This window comes from Orcinus orca, chromosome 4, assembly GCF_937001465.1.
Source record: "Orcinus orca chromosome 4, mOrcOrc1.1, whole genome shotgun sequence".
NCBI lineage: Eukaryota > Metazoa > Chordata > Mammalia > Artiodactyla > Delphinidae > Orcinus > Orcinus orca.
In genome coordinates, this window is record NC_064562.1 from 50,543,011 (window position 1) to 50,566,450 (window position 23,440).

The window sequence follows — 23,440 nt, forward strand, 5'->3', positions numbered from 1 at the left end:
TGAATAAAAGAATGAGTGAATAAATTGTCTAAAATATTTTTTTAAATCCCCTGTATATATGCCTCCTTTTTCACAAATCTAATCTAGTAGCTAAAAACATATCGAAACTTTTCTATATAGTTTTCCCTAATATCGTGGTGTATTTTATCATCTCTTGGCAGTATGAAATATACAGTTAGGCAGTGTTACTATGGAATTTTGTTTAGGGTTGTTCAGCTTGGCTTCAAGAACTGAAGAAATCCATTTGCAAGGCAGTGGATGAGGTGGAAAAGATGGCAGATGTATTTATTATATTGAGATATCTACATGTGAAAGGAAAGGAATAGGATGCAATTCAAGAGGGCAAAACCCTCAACAGCATCCAATTTTCTTCTAAATAACAGCTAAACTATCAGACTGAGACATTTGAAATTGTCCATATTTGGCCTACAAAAGCAGCAATTTTATATTGTTGAAACTAACCACACTTAGCATTTGCCTTACATAGATCAACTCATTTAACATCCATTACACTCCTGTGAGGAAATTAATCTTTCAACCTGATTTTAAAGATGAAGAAAGTAAGCCATGGAGAGGTTGGGAGATTTGCTAAGCTCTTTAGTAGAAGACTGAGGTAGGATTTGAACTTATGGCTCCAGGACCCACACTCTTAACCACTGGAATATATGGCCTCACCCTAATTACACAACCTCAAGTGGCATCTCTCTGTCTTCATTTGTGATATAGAAATAATAGTACCTACTTCATTATACGGTTGTAGGAGTTATAGGAATAATATATTTAAAGGCTGACACTTTGCACATAAGAAGTGTGTGATAAATATTAGCTATTGTTATAGCTAAACTATAATATGTCCTCACCTAACACTGTAGCCTAGGCTTTCACTAAGTCTTACTGCCCACAACTACTTTATTCTTGTCTCAAAACCCACCCATCTGAATCACTCACCATTCGCGCTCACACTCTCCACATCTATCTGTTAAAACATGCCTGTTTTCTAGTCGTTGGCCAGGGTCACTCCTTCCATGAACTTTCCTGGTCTCTGTGGCTCTGTGTGATCTCAAACTCCTGGGTTCCACATTAGTTAGCTCTGCTCTTGTGACACTGGAAACATGAAATCTGCCCATTATTATAATTCCTTATGTGTTTATATCTTGTTTAAATTCATTAGTGATCTGGCCATATCATATTCATATTATTCCCTGCAACACCTAGCACAGTGTATTGCATACAATAGATACTTAAATGTTTATTGGATTTAATTTGCTAGTATATATGAACATGCTGAAATTACTGGAATAAGGAAAAACTGAAATCAAGAGCACTATAATGAGAATTAAACATTTTCTCTAACCAAAATCATTTATTTAGTAAGCACTAAAATATCACTGCTTATTTTTACTTCATTACACACGCAAAACTAAGTCGAAATGATAAGTTCTTTATGTCTTTTATGCCGGGATTTCCAGAGAAAAGACTACTATTACAAATCATCACTGAAAGCTCAAGTGAATATAAATATGTTAGGACCCCTTGGTGACAATGTCAACATCACATATCTCGGGTAAAGATGAAAGGGAATACAGTCATGTAAGTACCTTTATTGTAAAACACATTTCATTCAGTTCATCAATAATCATTTTCAGTAGTGGTACAGATAGAAACCACAAATGGCACTTGGGGTCTTTTTCACTCCAGAAACCCAGCAGCCAGGTCCCAGTTCAATGTGGCAGCCTGAGGTTTTGAAAGGCCCCTTGGTTTCATATTTCTGTTGCTATTTCTGAGAAATAGAAAGCTTATGGGGAGAGAAAAGGGATGGAAGTGGGTTGTAGGAGAGTTACAATAAGTAGATTTCTCTGCTGAGTAGGAAAGGAGAGATGTAGTGTAGACTAGTTAATGTTCCTGAGTAACATTGCTAGTAGCTGAAAAATGATGTTGATTCTTCTTTTGAATATTAGACATGCATTTCATTATTCATGAAAAACAAAAAGCAGTTCTCAGCAAAGATTGTACATTGACATATGCTGGAATCATTTAGCCTCCCAAAAGAGACTGGCACTTTTTGATCAGTTTGGACCCCTAAAAAAAAGCAAATAAGCACATCTGTGAGAAAGAGAAAACAGCTAAGCAGCTCTGATCCCCAGACAGAAAATCTTTAAGACTTCCCTTTTGCATGCCTGAGATGGGTTCTAATAAGCCTGCCTCTCAAGGTCTCAGAATTTCTCACAGACCTAGCCCCTTAGCTTAAGGACCTAATTAACTGCAATGCCTCATCCACTTTCAGGACCCCAGATTTAGAATAAATAAAAATTTGTTTCCTCCTCACAAAAATATGGCACTCTTTTGCAGGGTAAGAATGAACAATCAACGTCAGCTTCTCGCTGCATTTTAAAACAGCTCTAGGGTAATCCCATGCTAAATCACTGCATATTCAGGTATAGAAATTCAAGAGGAACAAAACCACTAAAATTGATCAGATTATCTCTACTCCCTTCATATGTACTGGTGTAGACCTTGATATTAAGTCCAAAAGTTTTCCCCAATTTGTACCTGTATAGTCCTTATTCAAATAAAAATCATTTGTGGAAGCCCAAGTAGATAAAAGTGAAATCTTTAGCTTAGTGGAAATGGGACCCCTAGAACTCCACTGCTAAGGTATGAACACACACACATCTGAGGGATAGATGACTCACACTCCGAAGAGCCTCTAGGACCCTGTAGAAAATGGTTAGAAGTCTAGTAATTAAGTTCTTCTTCCCACCTTCAAACAGTACCACACCTAAATTGTCTAGAAAGATTAAAATCTACTTAGGCTTGTTTATAAAAATACCTCTGGAATTTATGTATCCTTACTGCCACGGTGACCCATGACTATTTTTGTTTTGTTCTGTTTGAATGTTAATTTATTTCCTTTTTTTAATTCATGTTTTAAAATTGAATAGTTAATTCACAATGTTGTATTAGATTCAGGTGTACAGCAAAGTGATTCAAGTATATACATCTATTCTTTTTCAGATTCTTTTCCATTATAGGTTATTACAAGGCATTGAATATAGTTCCCTGTGCTATATGGTAGATCCTCGTTGTTTATTTCATACACAGTAGTGTGTATATGTTAATCTCAAACTCCTAATTTATCGCCCCCCACCCACTGCCATCCCCTCTGGTAACCATTAAGTTTGTTTTCTATGTCTGTGAGTCTATTTCTGTTTTGGAAATAAGTTCATTTATATCATTTTTTAGATTCCACATAGAAGTTGTATCATATGGTATTTGTCTTTCTCTGTCTGACTTACTTCACTTAGTATGATTATCTCTAGGTCCATCCATGTTGCTGCAAATGGCATTACTTCACTCTTTTTTATGGCTGAGTAATATTCCATTGTGTATATATATCACATCTTCTTTATCCATTCATCTGCCAATGGACATTTAGGTTGCTTCCATGTCTTGACTATTGTAAATAGTGCTGCTATGAACATTGGAGTGCATGTATCTTTTTGAATTAGAGTTTTCGTCTTTTCTGGATATATGCTCAGAAGCAGGATTGCTGGATCATATTAGTAGCTCTATTTTTAGTTTTTTAAGGAACCTCCATACAGTTCTCCATGGTGGCTGCACCAATTTACATTCCCACCAACAGTGTAGGAGGGTTCCCTTTTCTCCACACCCTCTCCAGCATTTATTATTTGTAGACCTTTTAATGACGGCCATTCTGACTGGTATGAGGTGATACCTCATTGTAGTTTTGATTTGCATTTCTCTAATGATTAGTGATATTGAGCATCTTTTCATGTGCCTGTTGGCCATCTGTATGTCCTCTTTGGAGAAATGTCTATTTAGGTCTTCTGCCCATTTTTTGATTGGATTGTTTGGTTTTTTGGTATTAAGCTGTATGAGCTGTTTGTATGTTTTGGAAATTAATCCCTTGTCAGTAGCATTGTTTGCAAATATTTTCTTCCAGCCTGTACGTTGTCTGTATGGGAGACTGCTAACCTGTCATCCATCTGAAGACTTTGGAATAATCATCACTAGTCTATTTCTCCAAATCCTGTGACATGCTTTTCAAACCTTTTTACATTCTAGATACTGCTGGACATAACAACTGAAGACTTTGGAATAAACTACTAGTCTATTTCTCCAAATCCTGTGACATGCTTTTCAAACCTTTTTACATTCTAGATACTGCCGGACATAACAGCTTGCCAAGATCCTTTTTAAATGGGTCACCTCTCATCTCTTTTGAAATCCCAATTCAATAAGAGTAAAAATATACTGGAAAGAATAAAGCCTACTGATGCTAAAAAGAAACAAAAAAAACACCATCAATGTAAGAGCTATAATGAACTTCTGAAAAATAGTCATTGGTTTGATATTAATCAACATATAAAAATGCAGAGATAGAAGCTCAGAATAGTAACATTAAAGAAGTACCAGCAGTAAAAGACCAGAAAGTCATTGATTTCTGAGCTGCTTTGGTTCTTATCTCCTGCTCAGCCCATTTTTTTAAACTTCCTAAAGATTCCTGAAGTCACTACTATCCTTTCAATATACTAATTTTTACTTAGGTTAGCCAGAATTTGATCCTATTATTTACAACTAAAGAACCCCAACTAACATACCAGCTTAAAATATAACTGTGTAAATATATGTGTGAAATAATATTTAAATATGCAAGGGCCCCTAAAGTTTATCACCCGGGTGCCCATTCTGAAAAAATACATAAATACATACATACATACCTAACTTAAGAATGTAGCCAAAAAAAAACTTAAAAGAATCCAAGAAAAAAACACAAAATGGGATGTTAGAAATAGTCAATTTTACCCAGAGTTACACTTAAAAAGAAACTCTTAGTGGACAGCCATAAATCAGTCCCAGAAATAACTAAATCCAAACTGAAAGATTAAGTCAGAGGACTTTTCAAATGTTATCAAACTTTAAGTTTCAAATCTTATCAAACTTGAAGATGACAGAATATTCTATTACAAAAACTGTATGATTAAGAACCTGATATAATTTAGCAGTGTGGTGGTGTGATGAAAGTAGATGCTTTATTTGTCAACATGGAAAAAGAATGGTAATTAGAAACTCTCAAAAAAGAAGGATGTACTAGGAAATCATAGTCCAGATATGTAAAGCTAAATAAATGTGGCATATTTTCTGCAGTTGATAGTAAGAAAAAAGACTTCATTTAATCCTGACACTTTTTAAGTGATCCAGGATAAGTCATTGAACTATTGGTCAATCCATTCATTGTATGGCTGTAAATAATATTACAGTTAAACACACTATTGAACACTATTTAATGGCTTCCAGTTTTTGGATCAACCTATTGACAAAGCATATAAACCTTACATTTACAAAGCAGGATGAATAAACCTAGACAGTGTGGAAGTAATGGTATAGCTTTAAAAAGGAAAGCTGGCAAAGAAATCAAAAGAAGTTTAGACATGTTAATTATGTTTTGGAAAATCACTAGATGCTGATTGAAGTCGAAGGACCAAGAAATAGAGTATAACCGATAAAAGAGCTAAAACTACAAAAATACTTTACCTAAAATAAAAAATTGAGAGTCTACTGGTAGTATTGTCGAAGTTAGTATAAGTATACTATATTCTTTAAGTGACAGCAGTATTTTAAAAAACTATTAAAGTAATAATGGTAATCACTAGGAATACTAAAAGTGAAAACTTAAATTGCTTACCTTTTGGGAATGGGAAATGTACCCTGCTCTTCTGTCTGAACTCTTGCCATGTTCGTGTATTACTTATGTATTTTTCAAAACTTGTGTAATGTATCATAAGAAACTAAATACAGTATCCCAGAGTGACCTGATCCATGTGGTTACGATATCACATTGCTTAATCTGATCCTTGTTTTTTCTCCAGAAATGCATCCCAGGATTGCAGTAGCTTTGATAGTAGACCCATCAAGTTGTAAGCATAGGCCACTTAAACCAGCAAGTTTTTCCACATGAACTTGTGTTGAGTTACAACTAAAAGCAGAACTTTGCTTTTTTTATTGTTAAATTTCATGTATTATTTTCAAACCATCATTGCAACCTGCCCAAATTCCTGCTATTTCTTGTTAACTTTCTTCTATGTTATATTCTGTTGGGTGACAGATAAGTATCTCAGGCTACAATTATCATTCCCCACTGACCTGGAGGAGAGAATTTCTGAGTAGTTTTCTCCTTAAAACTGCTGAAGTCTACAATTCACATCATTATTTCATGAAATATGAAATTCCTTTTCTTTGGAAGATCCAAATTCACCTTGTATGGCTGAGTTTCTTATTTTATTCCTTCTTTTTGTTTCATTCTCATTCTTACCAACATTCCAACATTAATTTTGGTTCCCTTTTTTCTCCTTAGAATTTTCCTGCATTCTGGTTTACTTCTCAAAATATGTCTTCCATCTTGTCTAAAAATGTTTTACCCTCCCACTAGCCACAGCTAGAAAGGCAGTCTTCAAACCTGCCCACTTTCTCTTTTAACAGGCAGAACAGATTCATATAATTGACTATTCTAATCTCAGAAAAGAAAACAAAGAAAATGCATGTAGGTCCCTGGAGCAGTTAGTCTAACTTGGAACATCTACAGACTGTTTAATTGGCTAAGCCTCTTCACTTCTGGGATTTTGGTTCCATGGAGACTCCCAAAGCCACTAGGTATTATTCCTTTGCATTACAGTCAAACCTAGATCTCTTCCACAAACATAGAGGCACAAAGACTCACCGAAATTCTTGATGATAAGATTCCAAAATATTTCAATCATATATTTCTATATTTTTTGCTAAGCCTATTCATATAAGGTTATTGCTTTTATATTCCAGTCTTACCTTTGTATTTAATGTCCCCAAAATCTTTCATTTCCTTTTATAAATAGGTTATTTTTCAATTGTTTTATTATTTTTGTTACTGTCCTTGGTTCCAACTTCTCACTAAGTTAGATATATAAAAATATTGGGAAGGGAGGGAGGAAACAGTTTATGATTATCTACTTTCACCTTAGGAAAGTGGTTCTTAAAGTGGTCACCAAACCAGCAGCATCAGTAGCACCTGGGAACTTGTTAGAAATGCAAATAATCAGACCCCACCCTAGCTCTATTAAATCAGGAATGCTGGGGATGGAAAATATTGACTTTGTTTTAACAAGCCCTCCAAGTAACTCTGATGCACACGAATATTTCAGAATCACCTCCTTAAAATAATCATACGGAGATATACTTGGTCAAACTTTATAGATGGTACAGAATTACATATAATAATCATTTCTACCTGAAGAAGTTCATCTAGCAAATTTTAATTAACATGATATATTCTTCAGATAGCCCCTATTTTCTCCTTTAATTTGTGGAGAAATCCTAAAAGAAAGTAGAGAGGGAAGGGGAGGGAAGGGGAAAAGTTTGGGCTTTTCAACGATTAAGTTGAAGAGCACTGTCAGACAAAAAGTGTGGGGAAAAAAGCACACAGAAATCTTCCTATCATGCTGTTGATGAAATAGTTCAAGCAAGAAGCATTCACGCTCAAGAGCAAGAACACTTCAAGAAAATTCCTTTGGGAATTTTTAGGCACAGGCCCTTCTGCAAAAGTGTTTATCTGTGTGGATATGGGGTTGTTACTCAGGTAGAGATCTGTTTTCTGAATGTTTTACAAAAAAGTGAAAGGGCTTTAAAGTAAATAAATGGGCACTTGTGACTATTTTCATTTTGTGTATCAGCTGGTCTGGGAGTCAGCAACATTTTTTTGTGAACAGCCAGATAATATTTGGAGCTTTCCAGTTCACTCAGTCTTGTCACAACTACTCAGTCTTATAACTACTCAATTCTGCTGTTGTAAAAAGCGGCCATAGACAACACATAAATAAATGGGCAAGGCTGTGTGCCAACGCAACCTTGTTTACATAAACAGGGAGTGGAGCTGAGTTAGCCAGAGGGCTGTAGTTGGCCTACCTTTGACTACACCATAGATATATGACTTTTAACATAAGCACATGTACAGTTTAGGTGAAAAAGTAGAAAGGAGCCACTGAAGGTAATTGAGGCATTCATGAAAATTGTTACCTGTGAAAACATTTCCCTGGGCCACTGCTAAACCTAGTCCTAACTAGGACTAACTAGCCACAGCCTGTTTTGACTGTAAAGCCTGCTATATTATATTTTGTTTTTTGAATCACACGTTTGCATTCTTCTACTCGGATACTATTACCTACTATATCCTAGTTTCTGCTTCTCAAGTCATGTCCCCAGGAGAACGGTCCATCCCAGGTCCCCTCCATGAATTCACATGAATTTTCTGTGCCACACAGGGATGGTAGGATTACCATGATATTCTTAGAAATTTAAGTCATACAATGTTACATCTTATGAAAAGTCATTTGCTTGTTAACTGTATGCAATTAGATTAGTTACACAAAACTGTCTCCTGGTACTCAGTTTGGTGTGTATGCACAAAGAGACACTTTTCTTCTGGTCACTGTTCTTTTCTCTCTCTATTCTTCAACCCCCTGTTCTAATGATCTGCCACTGAGAAAATGCAATCCTTTCCACCTAAACCGGTTTCCTAGTTAAGCCCCAAACTACATTTGGTGACTCTTCCTGATTATGCCCCCAGAAATTTCTAGAACGAAGCTACAGTTTGCTCTATATTTCCAAGGACACCATTTCTCTATAATGAGAAAGTCTTCAACTCATCCTTCTTCCTCCCACCCTCAGTCCTAAACATCTCAGTTCATCTGGTGTCAGAACTTTGTATTTATCTTTATTCATGTCTAACATGCCTAGTTCCCTCAAATGAACACAAATATTAACATATCTTAAACCCAAATATAGTCAATTACACCGATCCACTTAAATTGTGATTTTCTCCTAATCCATTCACGATTGGCATGGAGAAAGGATTTTTTTTTTTAAACTGTACCCTAAGAGTGCTAAGAGAATAGACAAGGAAACAGAGATACCTCTTCTTGGAGACACATTTCACTTTTCTCTGCTTGACAGCACATCTCCACCAGGTGAGCAAAATCCACAATAACTGATTGGAACTGCATCTCTGCTGCATATGGTTCCTGCTTCACAAGGTTGCTGAGAAGTCTGAATAAGAAATGAGTGGCAAAAATAAAATCACTCCCTGAGTTCTAGAAGGCCAGCTTGCAAACCTGCCTTACTTATTTAAAGCTGCACACCACCCATGCCTTTGCATAGCTCTCACTCTTAAGTTTACAGGCCCTGAAAATGCCCTGATGTCTTCATAGTTTTCACAGTATCCATCTCTATCATTTATTCAACATATTTTTCTTCAAGCACATCTCATCGATATAACTATTATATTAAATTTAATTACCTTTATGTAATTATTACTAGGGTAAATATTATTTTCTATTTTTATTACATTGGGTGGTATATAGGTTATACAATAAATTAGCTTTCCTATAATATCTTGTTATGAACAACATTTATTCTAAACAACTAACTTCCCAATAAATATTACAAGTATAACACACCTGAAAGTTGAGGCCCCCTTATATGTTACTAATAATAAAACCAATACACTAATTTGAAACTTCAGTAGTTTGACAATCATCTCAGATTTCCCTCACAGAATGAGTTTCCCCACAACTATATAAACATCGGTGTTTCAACCACTTAGAATATTTAAAATTATAACCTGGTTTCTGTCTCTCTGTTTAATAAAGTAGTATCGGGCTTCCCTGGTGGTGCAGTGGTTGAGAGTCCGCCTGCCGATGCAGGGGACACGGGTTCGTGCCCCGGTCTGGGAGGATCCCACATGCCGCGGAGCGGCTGGGTCCGTGAGCCATGGCTGCTGAGCCTGCACGTCCGGAGCCTGTGCTCCGCAACGGGAGAGGCCACAACAGTGAGAGGCCCGCGTACCGCAAAAAAATAAAAATAAAAAAACAAAGTAGTATCCCAAATCTTCCAATGTTGTCCTTTTTTTTTTTTTTTTTTCTTTATTGGTCAAGAGAGATTTAACTACAAAGAAAACAAGCATGAAGGGTAGGGGAAATGTACATTAATCCATATTTTATTGCTTACTCAAAAACCTTCATTTACTCTTCATTTTCAAATTCACATTGATAATACCTAGTGGCCTTATTTGTACTTGAATAGGTATAAAAGAAAATATCTCAAAGCTTTAAGTAGCTATTCCTATGACACTCTAACCCAAGGGTCCGGCAAATATTTTAGCCTTTTTCAGCCAAGAGGCAAAATTGAGGATATTATATAAGTACTTATATCACAAGACAGAGAACTCCAGGCCCGCCCCACCCCTGGGGTGGGCTGCCCCAAGTGGCTGGCGGGCACAGCTGGAAATGATGGTGAAGAGGGACCAGCGGTGGAGAAGGGGGCGCGCGCCGCTTGTCTCACTCTGTGCCCCAGTGACACGCCCTTTTCTTCTCCCTGCACCCCGCTCTCAGCGCGGGCAGCCGGCCCAAGGCAAGGTGACTCTCTGAGTCGCTTGACTCCTGGACTGAGATGCCACCCACCCCTCTGCTGTCCGGCAGTCGTCAACAGTGAAGTCCCCACCATGCACGTGGCACCAGCGCAGGCACTGGGCAGAGCGAGCTCGGTCCCAGGCGGGGAAGGCAGGAGCGAAGCCGGGGACAGAGGCGAGGCAGACGCGGCACTCTGCAGCTCCCAGGCTTAGCTTGCTCAGGCGGTGCCCGCAGGACCTACAGAAACAGCCCTGGCCAGATGGCCGTAGCGTGCTGACACCATCTAAGCAACCAGATATTTAGCTTCACTTGGTAGCGCCCTGGACATGCCTCTGAACTTCCCATTTCAGCTCAACCCTCTCCCAGCCTCCCCCCAGCCCCCAGCCTTGAGGATAGACAGAGCTGAAACAGCAGCATGACTGAAGATAAGGAAGCACAAGCCAATTTTCTTTTCGGGAACTGCTACAGTGATGAGGTGGGTTTGAGAAGCATGTAATCACTGCATCCTCTGAGCACCAGTAAGACACAGTCAATAGAAGCTAGGAGATTTTAATTAACTCCATGTTTGCCCCTAATCCTAAGACCTGGGAATTTAGAAAAAAATCAGAGAGGGGACAAAGACATATGTACAAAAATATTCATTGTCACAATTTATGATACTTAGAAACTGAAAACAATTTTCATGCCCAGAAACAGGGACTGGTTAAGTTCATTATTGTACCCATATACTGAAATATTAAAAAGCCATTAAAATGCTGTTTTGAAGAATAATCAGTGACAAAACTGCACACATTATCATTTTTAAAGCTACATTAAAAATGATGACAACAGCCAACATCTTTTGAGTATCTTGATATTTGTTCTGTTTCAGACAATGCGCCGAAAATTTATAAATGTTACCTCGTGTAATGCTCTCTGTCACCTCCTTAATAAGGCTCTATGCCATCTCCACTTTGCATTTGTAACACTAGTTTCAACTCCTTGGGAATAATATAGATCTGGGCATATATATATAACAAGCCAGTGAGGTGAGCCTCCCTTCCAGAAGGCATGAGGATTGAGAACTACTTTCGAGAACTCGTCCTGAGACAAGAAGTCAGGCTCACAGACTTCCGCCCATTAAGAAAGGTCTGGTCAGTGGAAGACGGGAGTAATTCAGTGGTTCCCCAGCTGGGCCTCCATTACACTCATTTCTGAGTTATATGGAATCAGGATAACTCTTTGAAAGGGGGCTGTAAGAGTGCTTTCATTAAAGTCCTGCACACCGTTAAGACACAGGCAGCACTGCCACAGCACCTGTTAAACGTGTACAATCCTGAGGTTTGGGGGAGGTATTATTTTTTCCTTACAACAAAACATAAAGCAACTTTGTCATCAATTGAAAGGGATCCAGTCTGCTGCTGAGCAGGAGACAGCAGTACCTGGAGGGCATGACTGTTCCCAGTGGCACAGGAGTGGTGCCAAGGATGCAGGAATGCCTGGAGAATTCCTGCGGAGTGGGAGAGGCAAGGGGAGTTTAATAAGCTCTCCCCTGAGGATTCTGAGGATAATTGCTGAAACTGAAATTCTGTATAAGCAGGTAGTAGTAAGAATGTGCAAAACTTGCATTATTATGTATTCAAACCATAGACTGATGGACAGAGGGCAATTGTGGGAGTGTGCACTTGTGTACAGATATGGAATTATGTATTCCTACACTATACATATATTTATAATGGGTATCTCTGCAGTGTTGGAATAAAAGTATTGTTTTTCTTCTCTTTTCTGTATTTTCTAAATTTTCTGCAAAGACTATGTATTACTTTAATAATAAAGTAAATCAACATTTTACAAAGAAATAGAATAGTATAAGCATTCTTTTTTCTATCCAACCATTCTGTACATATTTGATCTTTTTTTAAATTATGTTTTATTATAGTTGAGATATGTACATATTCAATTTTCCAATTAGACCTAAACTTGATCCCACTTGAAGGAAAACACTGTGCTTGTTTTTGTCTCTGTATCATTCAAGTCTGTATGGTTATGTATGATGTATGGTCAAAACAGTTGATACTATCTTTGAATAATAATTATCAGTTTTTAACAAATTAATTATTCAAAGTGAGAAATACAGGCTATTTCCCATTGGAATTTTCGTGGTTTTTGTCTCAGAAAATATTCCCCCCCAGATAACAATGTTGTTCATGATGCTGAAATTCACTACCCAACCCATAAAAGCATAGGACAGCTTCAGTCCCATGTTACAGAAACTAAGCATCATGAGTACCTACACAGTGAGATTACCACATTTCCCAGCACCCACTGGGGCTTCTATGGTCTGGCCTAGGGGATTCAGCACCCCAAGTGGCCAAAGCTGGTATAGGAGGGGCACTGGTTTTACTGTGAGTTCATGCAAAATCTGGACTTCTTTTTCCTTCCAATGTCATAAAAAGTGCACAAACTTTGCAGTCAAACTTACTTTGGCTCAAGTTAGGTCCTCCACTCACTAGTCTGTGTGACGATGGGTAAGATACTTAACCTCTCTGACCCTACTCTATAAAATGAGAATTTGAACACCTACATTGCAAGGTTTTTGTGAGGACCAAAAATAATACTATATTAAAGGGCTGAGTACAGTAACTGGCATACTAAAGGCACTTAATAAATAGTGGCAAAGATAATATGAATAATTATTTCATCAAATTATGGCAATGATAATGAATAATTATAGTAATAGCACAACTTGCAACTTTCGTTTCAAATTATTGGTTGCTTCCAACCACAGTCTCCCTTCTCCCTGACTCCCACAATAAATGGTACATTGTCACAGCTTCTCACCTACTTATTCATTTAGTCACTCAGCAAATAATTGATGAGCAGTTTTATAATTTCCCTGAGGGTCTGAGCTGTAGATTTAACAATAATAGAGAAACCTAGCGGACGATGTAGGAAGGCTCCTTCATATGTACCCTTCTTCTCCTTCCTCACAAGTTCTGGGATTCCAATTGTCTTCATGGTTTGAACCCTCCCAACCCCTCTAGTCTCAGCCCCAAAGGTTCCTCTCCCCTCTCTCACCTATGCCTCAGACACACCCAACTATTCTGCTCTCTCCTCTGTCCTGCTGGGTCAGCTGGTTTCTGGATGCACGTCTCCAGAGGCACCAGTAGAGGGAACACTTGTATGACCGCTGAGCTTCCAGGTCAGGTGGCAGCTGCTTACCTTAAAGCACAGGGAGCTCAGCTCTGTGCTCTGTGACGACCTAGATGGGTGGGATGGGGGGGGAGGGTGGGAGGGAGGTCCAAGAGGGAGGGGATATAGGTATGCATACAGCTGATTCACTTCATTGTACAACAGAAACTAACACAACCCTGTAAAACAATTATACTCCAATAAATAAACAAACAAGGAGAAACACTTTCACTGTACTGGGATAGGTAAGGGTAAAAAAGGGTCCCATTATGAGAATGCAGGTCTGGGAATGAGATTTGGAGCAGAGGTATCAGCATGTTGTGGTACCTTCCCTTGACACTCCAGATATGAAGGCTGCCTTTTCTACAACTGGGGACTCTGTGCCATTTGGAAGCTAGGCCCCCCTCCCTTACAATGACTTGCCACATACCTGTGATCTGCTTGCAGTGGGTTTATCTCTCCTGTCCACTTCCTCGCACCCACCCAGCCCACCCCCCGGATCTCTCTACCTATCAACCTAACTGCTGTTTTAAAACATTTCCCTTAATTCTATTCATTCCTTTAGTTTTAAATTTTTTAATTTACCTTTTAAAATATTAGATCCTACTTTTAATCCTCAACACCATCAAGTTGTTTCCAGCTTTTCATTTCAATTATATTAATCTTTTATTTTCATTACATTTATTCACCCTTTCATTTAAAGCACATTCTAGTCTTCATATACTGTCTTAAGTCTTAACATTTCTACTCTGTATTTTTCTTAATTGGATTTTAAATTCTTTTCCTTTGAACTTCTATTCTCTTTATTTCCTCTGTCTTATTCCATGACCTCGTTTCTGCCTTCTCTTTATAATCCTGCTGAATTTTGTCTTTCTCCTCCAGGAGCCCCTTCGCTTTTTTTTTTTTTTCTTTTTTGTGTGTATGTGGACTTATGCTATGATGATCAGTCAGAACTATATAGGGGTGAAAGCCATGGAGAGAACCCCTACCACTTCCCAGGAAATTGGAGAGCTTTGTCCAGCCCAGCCCTTGACTCCCAATATGTATCCTCCCAGAATAGTCTAGAAATCTCTACATTAGCTGTCTCTGTGTTATTGCTATCTCCATACAGAAAACACAGTGAATTCACTAGAACACGGATGCTTCCTAATATTTCACACTGTTCATCATCTAGCCCTTACATGAAGATTTTCAAGTATTAAAAATTATCACCAGCATTATAACCCCTTGATTAGGGCACACTAACAGCTACATGTTGGTAGTTAAGTATATGTGCTTTGAGCCAGGTAGCCTGGGTACAAATTCCAGTTCAACAACTTATTTACCTGTTGCATGATCTCATACCATTTCTTCTTGCCTTTTTAGCCTCAGTTTCCTCACAATTAAAATGGGGTAATAATATTATCTACCTCCTAAATCTGTGGTAAGGATTTGGTGAGATGACATACATAAAGGGTGCCTATCTATGCCAGAGAATTTCCTCAAGAGAAAGCAAAGCCCGAACTCTAAAAATAAAGTATTATCTTCTCACATCAGCCTGGGCTAAAGAAATAATGGCTAACTAAGTGTTACAGTGGTTTTTGGATGCTTACTGGAAAGCTTTACAGTCTAGTTTGTGATCAGCTCACCTTGGGAACTGAAGAAAGGACCTCAAGGGTCAGTTGGCTTATGAATTTTAAGTACTGTGATAAAACAGAATAAGTGACAACCTTGCACTTGCTGACCACGGGAATGTGTTTATCCCCAAGGCAACAAAAACTTTGCCTCATTTGGCAAGATGATATTGTTGGACTAATAATATTTAGACTCTCCAAGAGCAAGTCTTAGAGTAAATAAATTAATTAGAAGTAAGCTACCAACCATTTCTAATGATTGTGGGGGAGAAGGAACTATGAGGACCAGGACCCGCTTTCTCGTGAGGACAGGATCAGGGGCACGTGAGGAGGGTGGGAGGAGTGGGCGGGCACTAAAGGGGAACTGCCCCACTGCCAGGAGGTGGAGGGCTTTTGATGCATTGTGTTGATTCAGGGTAACCAGCATGTATATATACATATAAACAAAGATCCTTACTTTTGCTTTTCGGTTTGTAATTCCTCCTCCTGACCTCTGCACAAGTCCTCATTAAGGTTGATGACTTGGTCACAGGATAAATGTGGAGAAATGTAAGTTCCATCTACTTGCAGATCATCAAAGCAAGGCTTCCTGAAGGCATACGAGTCATCACAGCAGTGACCCACACCAGCATTGATAGGCTCTGCCTCGTGTCTTCTGCATAAAGCTCCAAGAATTAGCTTTGCCTTCCCCAGAAAAGAATTAAAATAAGAGCCATAAGGTTTGTGGTCATTAATTTTTTTTTTTTTATCCATAGAAAAGTATTCTCAAATTCTAGTTTCCTGCTAATTTGGCCCGGATTTCACTGTCTGGGAAAGAGCAAGAGTGTCAGGTGAAACCTGGTTCTCAGCCTTGTCCTCCCTCTTCCTGTCATCCTCAAAGGTCAGTTCCCTTGGACCCGACCTCCCAATTCCTCCTCAGTGTGCAGTTTATAGACCAGTGTTGACTTGAGGCAGGAGTTTCCTATGCTCCATCAAATTCAAATCAAGTCTCAGGTCAACATGACTGCTAATTTGACCCAGATGCAAGACTGATGAATGCACTTCTAAAAAAGCTCAAATCCAATGTGTTTCTGTGTTTTATAACTGGACATCTGTAACTACCACAGAACTTGGTATATGATAAATCACCTATAAACACTTGTTGAATTAATGAAAAAGTGAACAAATGAATGGTGAAAGGAATCCCTGGATCTTATTTCAGTTGTCTCCTTCCATTTTCTTGTCTCCTTCTAGAACAGTCACCTTGCCTTGCTCCCAGGGTGTGTCTGATACTTATCCTGATGCTGTCTGCAAGGCTGCCTGTATTCCACTCTGAGTATAATGACCACACAAATTCCCTGTCACTTACGTATGTGGGGATGAAGTGACTGAAACCAGTGAGCATCAATATTTAATTTATGAATTTATTGAAGTAACCAAAGAGATCACTTAAAAACAAGGTTTTAGGAATATAAATCAAGAGTTCCCCAAGGAAGGCATGATTAGATAATAAAAATTTATAATAAAATAAAAGGAAGACAGAGCTGGATAATAAAACATTTTAAAACTGTAACCAAAACAACTATATTTTATCAGAAAAAAAGACTAACTTAGTATAGAGGAGATGCTCTACCAAGAATATAGGACAAAGAAAGCTGTCACCAAACAAGAATTCAGTAGCGTTAAAATACACCACTTGAGAGAGACCTGGAGATGAGCATCCAGGTCCTGGAGTGATGTTCTCCATTGCTAGGAGGGAATAATTCATATCCCTGGAAGAAATATCTCTCAAGACCATCCCTGCCCTTCCTCTGATTCCATTTGCATGAATACCCATATCCTAATTCAACTTCCCAAGTAATGTGATTCAGGGAAAAGTGTAGCCTAGTTATTAGACCCAATTATTCTTGACATTGGGAAGACATTTCTCACTGTAAATGAAACCTGGTATTCTGTCTAATGAAGGTAACACTTGTAAGTTTGATGTAAGATAACAGAAAATATAAATATTTGGTTTTTGACCCTGGTTCCTGACACAAAGCTCCTGGTATGCTTATAAATTGCTAAGTGATAAGGGCATTAGGAGCAGCTTTTGTTCTAATGAGATGACTCTGAGTGAGCTCCTGGATGGGGGCTGGTCTCCAGAAAGACCAAGACATGATTAGAAGCTTGGAATTTTTAGCCCCACCCCCATGCTCCAGAGAGGGGAAAGAGGTTGGAAATACAGTTAATAATTGGTCATGTCTATGTGAGGAAGCCTCCATAAAATCCCAATAGTATGGGGTTCAGTGGGCTTTCAGGTGAGTGAACACATCCAAGTACTGAGAGGGTGAGACACCCCAACTCCACAGGAAGCTTCTGCACTTGGAACCCTCCCAGGTCTCACCCTATGTATCTCTTATCTGGCTGTTCTTCTGCATCTTTTTCATATCCTTCAATAAACTGGTAACTGTGTTTTCCTGGGTTCTGTGAAGTGCTCTATAAAATTAATTGAACCCAGGGAGGGAGTTGTGGAAACCTCCGATTTATAGCTAATCAGTCAGAAGCACAGGTGACAACTTGGACTTGTGATAGCCATCTGAAGTCAGGTGGGAGCAGTCCTGTGGAACTGAGCCCTCAACCCGTAGGATCTGATGCTATCTCCAAGCAGATAGTGTTAGAATTGAGTTAAATTGTAGGATTCCCAGTGCTTGCTTTGGGGAAAAAAAAAAAAAACCCACACATCTGGTGTCAGAAGTGTTGTGAGTATGGTAATCGTGTGAGAGTAAAGGAGAAACACAAGAGGAAACTGGGTGGTTTTTTCCTACACTTTTGATTAGTATGAGTTAGTCTAAAATCAGCAAAATCGCTTTTGTTGACTTGAAAATCCAGGGAATAGACCTTGAGATATGATCCAGGCAAAGGTCTGGTGAATCTGACATCCCCAGTTTTTGCAAAGTGATAGTCTTATATATCCCTGCTGCTAATCAAAGACAATTGGCATGAACTGACCAGAAATAAATTCTCTTAAGGACAGAATTATTAGGTTCCATTGACAATTCATAGACGTGTCCACCAACATGAGACTGATTGCTGGGGCTTGGAGTTCAGAACTTTTAACAACAGACAGACATGCAGTCAAGGATGCACTTACCGAGTTCTCCATGCAAACAAACTGTTGCTCATCATTCAGTGGGCAACATGTGGTGGCAGCAGCCGTCATGTTCTTCGTGAATATAACCAACTCCTGAGCAGATAGTTGTGGGGCTTTCTTAGTATAAAGGACTATGAGCCTGAAAGAATAATTTCCTCTTATTCCTGGCAATGGCTATGTGCCCAAAATGAAGAATTCTACAAAGTTTTCCTCAATATCTGACATTGTCTCTGATGTGGGATGAGCAAGTCATTAGATTGGGTTTAAGTCTATCCTTTTAGTTCTTGACCCAGTGGCTCAATGGCTTATTCAGTATACCTGGAATTCCCTTTCCACCTCACACATTGCTCCACTCTCATCCATCTTCTTTCTACTTATGAAGGATACTGTGATAGCTAATTTGGATGGTTGCAAAATCAGACTCATAGTAAACAGCTTCTGAAATAAATATATGCACAGGCCGTTAAAGCATGTATGGTTGTCTACAACGTGTAGGAATAGAAGCTACAGCAACCAACGATCAGGAAACATGTCCTACTCTCATGGTCTCACGCCTCTAGTGGAGGAGATAGAGGAGTACACTCAGTGTAATGAGAGGAATAGAGAATGCTATAGGTGCACACAGAACGACATCTAATCCCATCCCAGGGAGGTCAGGTAGGCTTCCTAGAGGAAATGACATGTGAGCTGAGATCTGACAATAACTAAAAATGAGCCAGGTGAAGGGGAATGAAAGTAAGAAGGGAGCACTTAGAAAGTCACTGATTGTGATTTTTTTCTTAATTAGGGGGGATTGGGAATTGGAGAGAGGAGAAGGAAGAAAGCTTAACTATAGAATCAGATTTACATTGTTCTTAAGATAATTATGGTTGCTATATAAAGAATGGATTGGAGGCGGGCAATAGGCAAAGTGAGGGAAGAAAAGTCCATGCCAGTAATTCAAGTGATGACCTGAACTAGGAGAGTGGTAGTGGGAACTGAGGGATATGGAGAGAGATTTTAATGAGAAAGACTCTGCAGAACTGAATTTGAGGACAAAATGTCAGAATCATTTATTGCATTTATATTATAATGGAGTTAGGGGAAGAATTTAGCTATAGCATCCAAGGAAATAGTCAACCTAATCCAATGCTTCTTAAAGTGTGACCCCTGGATTGGCAGCATCCCCTGGGTACTTGTTAGAAGTACAAATTCTCATGCCCCACCCCAGATTTACTGAATCAGAAACTCTAGGGGTGGGCTGTGTTTAACAAGTCCTCCAAGTAATTTTGATGCAGTCTAAAGTTTGAGAGCCACCGGTCTAATCCTTAAGCTAGACGTTAGCAATTAAATACAACAGTAAAAAAATAATAATAAGCCAAATATTCTAAAACAAGAATAATTTTTTTGGATCCATTATTCTGGACATTTAATTTAAGCTCAATATTATGGGACACTGTATCAAACTGAACTTTTCCCCAATACTCTGCTTCTTTTTTTTTTTTTTTGAGTAGAGTTCCCTGTGCTATACAGCAGGTTCTTATTAGTTACCTATTTTATATCTGTTTCAATTTTAAGATCATTTTATCAAAACACACACACACACATACACACACACACTAAACTGTTTGGATTTTTATTGAAATAACATCCACAAACACGTGGTGCTCTCCACCTGGTTTTCTGCATTCAGTTGTATATATATTTTTTTGAATTTCTGAATTTTTATTTATTTTTTTATACAGCAGGTTCTTATTAGTTATCCATTTTATACATATTAGTGTATATATGTGTGATGAATTGGGAGATTGGGATTGACATATATATATATATATATACTCTGCTTCTTAATAGACTATTACAGTAAGATCTTAAAGATAACTGAAAATTGGCTTTTTTGTTTTTTTGATATCTTAATCTTTGAAATACAATGGGATTTACCAGGCTCTCTGCACACAAAGAGTTAACGTGTGCTCCCTCTGACTAAGGTGCCTATTTATCTCTACTCTTGATGGTGAAAATACTGTATTTGCTATATTGACCTGACTTGAAACTGATGAAGAAAACCTAGATTAGATCTCTGTTGCAGCCTTGACTCCAGATTGCATGCAAAGCCCCAAACTAAATGTCCAGGTGAAGGGTAGAGGGCTCCTGTGGGATTGCAGAAGGGCAGTCAGGGTCTGCCGGCTCCCTGACCTCTGGGCATTGATTGGAATCTGGAAACTGGCCTAAAAAGCAACGTAAAAGCACCCAAGGTTATGTGGACAACTGTCTTATCAAGACAAAGATAACTAGGTTAATTCTGAACTGAGTTTTTCCTTGGCCTCTGAGATTTTCAGGTTGAATATAGACTCTTAGCAACTCTCAGCAGCAGGAGTCAACAAAAACTCACAAACAACCACAAATTTGGACAATATCTTGGAAGCATACCTGTCATGGAAGTTACTATCTCCTAATTTCTCATGTAAATCACACTGATTTTTCACATGCTCGTGGCTTTCATGAACCACTCTTTGAAACATCTCTTCCTGAAAAATAAAGATAATCAGTGTTTATCTATCGTTGCAACAATCTATCTTGAGGTAAGATTGCAAAACCATCTTCTGTAATAGTTTAATGTGACTGTTTTACTAAACCCAGGGTTTTATTTACTTAGTGAGTTTGGAAATGTTGAGAAAACACATTTTGCTGAAACAGGAATGGTCATGTACTTTGTGGAGAAAAAAGTGGGACAGCAAGATTGATATTTAGTTTCTCCTGTGGTATGAGCTCTTTTATGGGCTTAAATGGCATATTTTACAAGCATAAAGCTAACCATTCATCAAGCCAAAAGGAGGTCCTTAAAAGTAATTTATAGATCTAAGTTTAATTGATCAGACTGTGTGTGTGTATGTGTGCATACTGGTTATTTTTAATAATACAGCATTTTTATGTAAACAGTACAGATATAGAGATATGGATGTAGGTATAGAAATATAGATACATATTAAGAAGTCATGGTTTAATAAAAACAAGTACCAGACTTGAACCTAGTAAAGCGCTCCACGAATACACGTTAAAGGGAATCACATGGAATTCTCAGAGCTAAATGAAAGTTCAAAGAATTCTTGAACAGTGCAAATAAAATTCCAGTGGGAAGATACGAGTGACCTTGCAGACTTAGCTCTTTGGTAGGAGCACTGGTTATCTTCTTAAGTAATCAGACCCAGTCCACCTGATCCTAATAAACAGTATTTGTTATAGTAAAAATTTTACCTGATTGGCAAACTGTTTGCCTGGATTTAACACTTAGCCTTGTCCTTACTGCCTGTGTGACATTGGACAAGTCACCTGAACCTTCTGAAACTCAAAACTCTCATCTACAAAATGTAGCTAGTACTTATGCCATTACCTATCTTACCAAGCTGTTGTGAGAATAAAATAGGACACTTGTTGTAAAGCTACTTTGTAAACTCTAAACATCCATGCTCCTATAAGGGGCTATTATCATAATGATGATTGTGGAGTCTACAGGTGATGCTATGAAAGGGTGCTAACCTACAAAAGACTAAGTCGCCTTCATTTAGCCTCTCTGGGAACAGGAAGGTGCTACGTGTACCTGCTTGAGCTCAGACAGGACAAGAAATGCCTTCATCCTCCATCCCCACCACTAATTAGCATAACAAAAGCCAGAACCACCTGGCTCCTGGTAAACTGTGGATAACAGATTGTCTGGTCAGAGAGTTGTAAGGCAACCGGCTTTTTCTATGTCAACTACACAACAGGAGCTGCTGACTGTGAACAGTATGATTTCTGGCCTGAGATAGGGACAGTTTCCAGGCCTGCTTGGTGGAAACCGTCAACCTTCCCCCACCCTAATAGGCTATGCTTTCATGCTACCTGCTACCATGCCAAGCAAACTTTAGAGAAGATTGCACAGAGTTGTTTTCATAAAACACAGAATCTATAAGGCAGTGACTCACACAGAAGGTTGCTGCTGTATAATGATGTGGCCTTTGGTTTAGACAGAAATCAAAGTTTTTGTGTAGTGCTTGCAATTAGAAAGAACATGCATAATCATCTTACAAAAGTACAGCACTACTAACAGCATTGGACTTTTCCCTATGTTTATAATCACTTATGAGAAACAGGTTTAAAAAAAGGAATTTACCCCATGACTATAGCATTCCAGAGGATTTTCTAATTTACAGCATTTTCCCAGTAAGTTTTGATATACTGTATCCACTCTTAAAATCACTGGAACTGCCAACTCTGGATGTCTTCTTGAATATTCATAAAGAAACCTGGAAGCACATGAAGCATATCAGAAAGTAAACACTAAATTCTGAAGCCATAGTTTTCTTTCAAAAGCCACCTATGACCATGACATTTATTCAATATTTTAACTGATTTTAGGTATTTGAAAATCTTGGGAGGCTGGCAGGGAAGTTTTATTGGCTAGATTTTGAGATAAGGAAACCAAATCAATAAAATTATGTGATTTTTCCAAAGCTACACAGTAGTGAGTGGCAGATTCAAACTTGAACCTAAAACATCCTGACAAGATTTAGTTCCTGGCTCAGGGTCTCTCCTTACTTTTACTAGAAATTCATTTCAAGTGTTTGGGTGAGAACATTTTCTTGATGACCTTTGAGGCTAGATTTTATAAATATTACAATTTTTTTGTAAGACTGTGCTGACTAGGTATTAAATAACCATCTTCCCCTGTTTCCCACATAAGCCTTCAAGCATCAGTTGTCCATAATCTGCACGTTCTTCTGAGTTACAAGAAAGAGAAATTTGGACTCTAGAATATTTTCAAAGGAATCATAGAATTGCAGAAGGGACATCTGAAGTGATCTTATCCAACTGCCTCAGTTTACAGTTGGAACCCAAAAGTCTGGGGAAATTAAGTGGCTTGAACTGCATTTCAAAGCTGATGCATGACCAAGCTAGACTGGAACTCAGGTCTCACAACTCATAGTCTAACGTAATTTCCACTAGGAAGTTGTGCCTATCGACTTTTTCAATACTAAATGCAAGTTTAGGGATAAGTGAGTTCAGGTAGTGACATTTACTTTTATAAGCCAGTGTCAAATGTAATTTCAGAAATATAGCTAAAGTCAATC

The 23,440-nt window shown here is 38.4% G+C and overlaps 1 protein-coding gene across 1 annotated transcript in view; it reads right to left on the reverse strand.

Annotated features, from left to right (window-relative positions):
- Positions 1–91: 91 nt before the first annotated feature.
- LOC101285995 (alpha-fetoprotein-like) overlaps positions 92–23,440 on the reverse strand; it is a 40,528-nt gene continuing 17,179 nt past the window's right edge. The window contains exons 9-14 of the mRNA XM_004283588.3: positions 22,483–22,615; positions 20,763–20,860; positions 18,354–18,492; positions 15,699–15,925; positions 8,964–9,096; positions 92–2,079 (exon numbers count right to left, since the gene is read on the reverse strand). Of these exons, the coding sequence (XP_004283636.1) occupies positions 2,035–2,079; positions 8,964–9,096; positions 15,699–15,925; positions 18,354–18,492; positions 20,763–20,860; positions 22,483–22,615 (775 nt within the window). The 3' untranslated portion in view covers positions 92–2,034. The remainder of the gene's footprint in view (positions 2,080–8,963; positions 9,097–15,698; positions 15,926–18,353; positions 18,493–20,762; positions 20,861–22,482; positions 22,616–23,440) is intronic.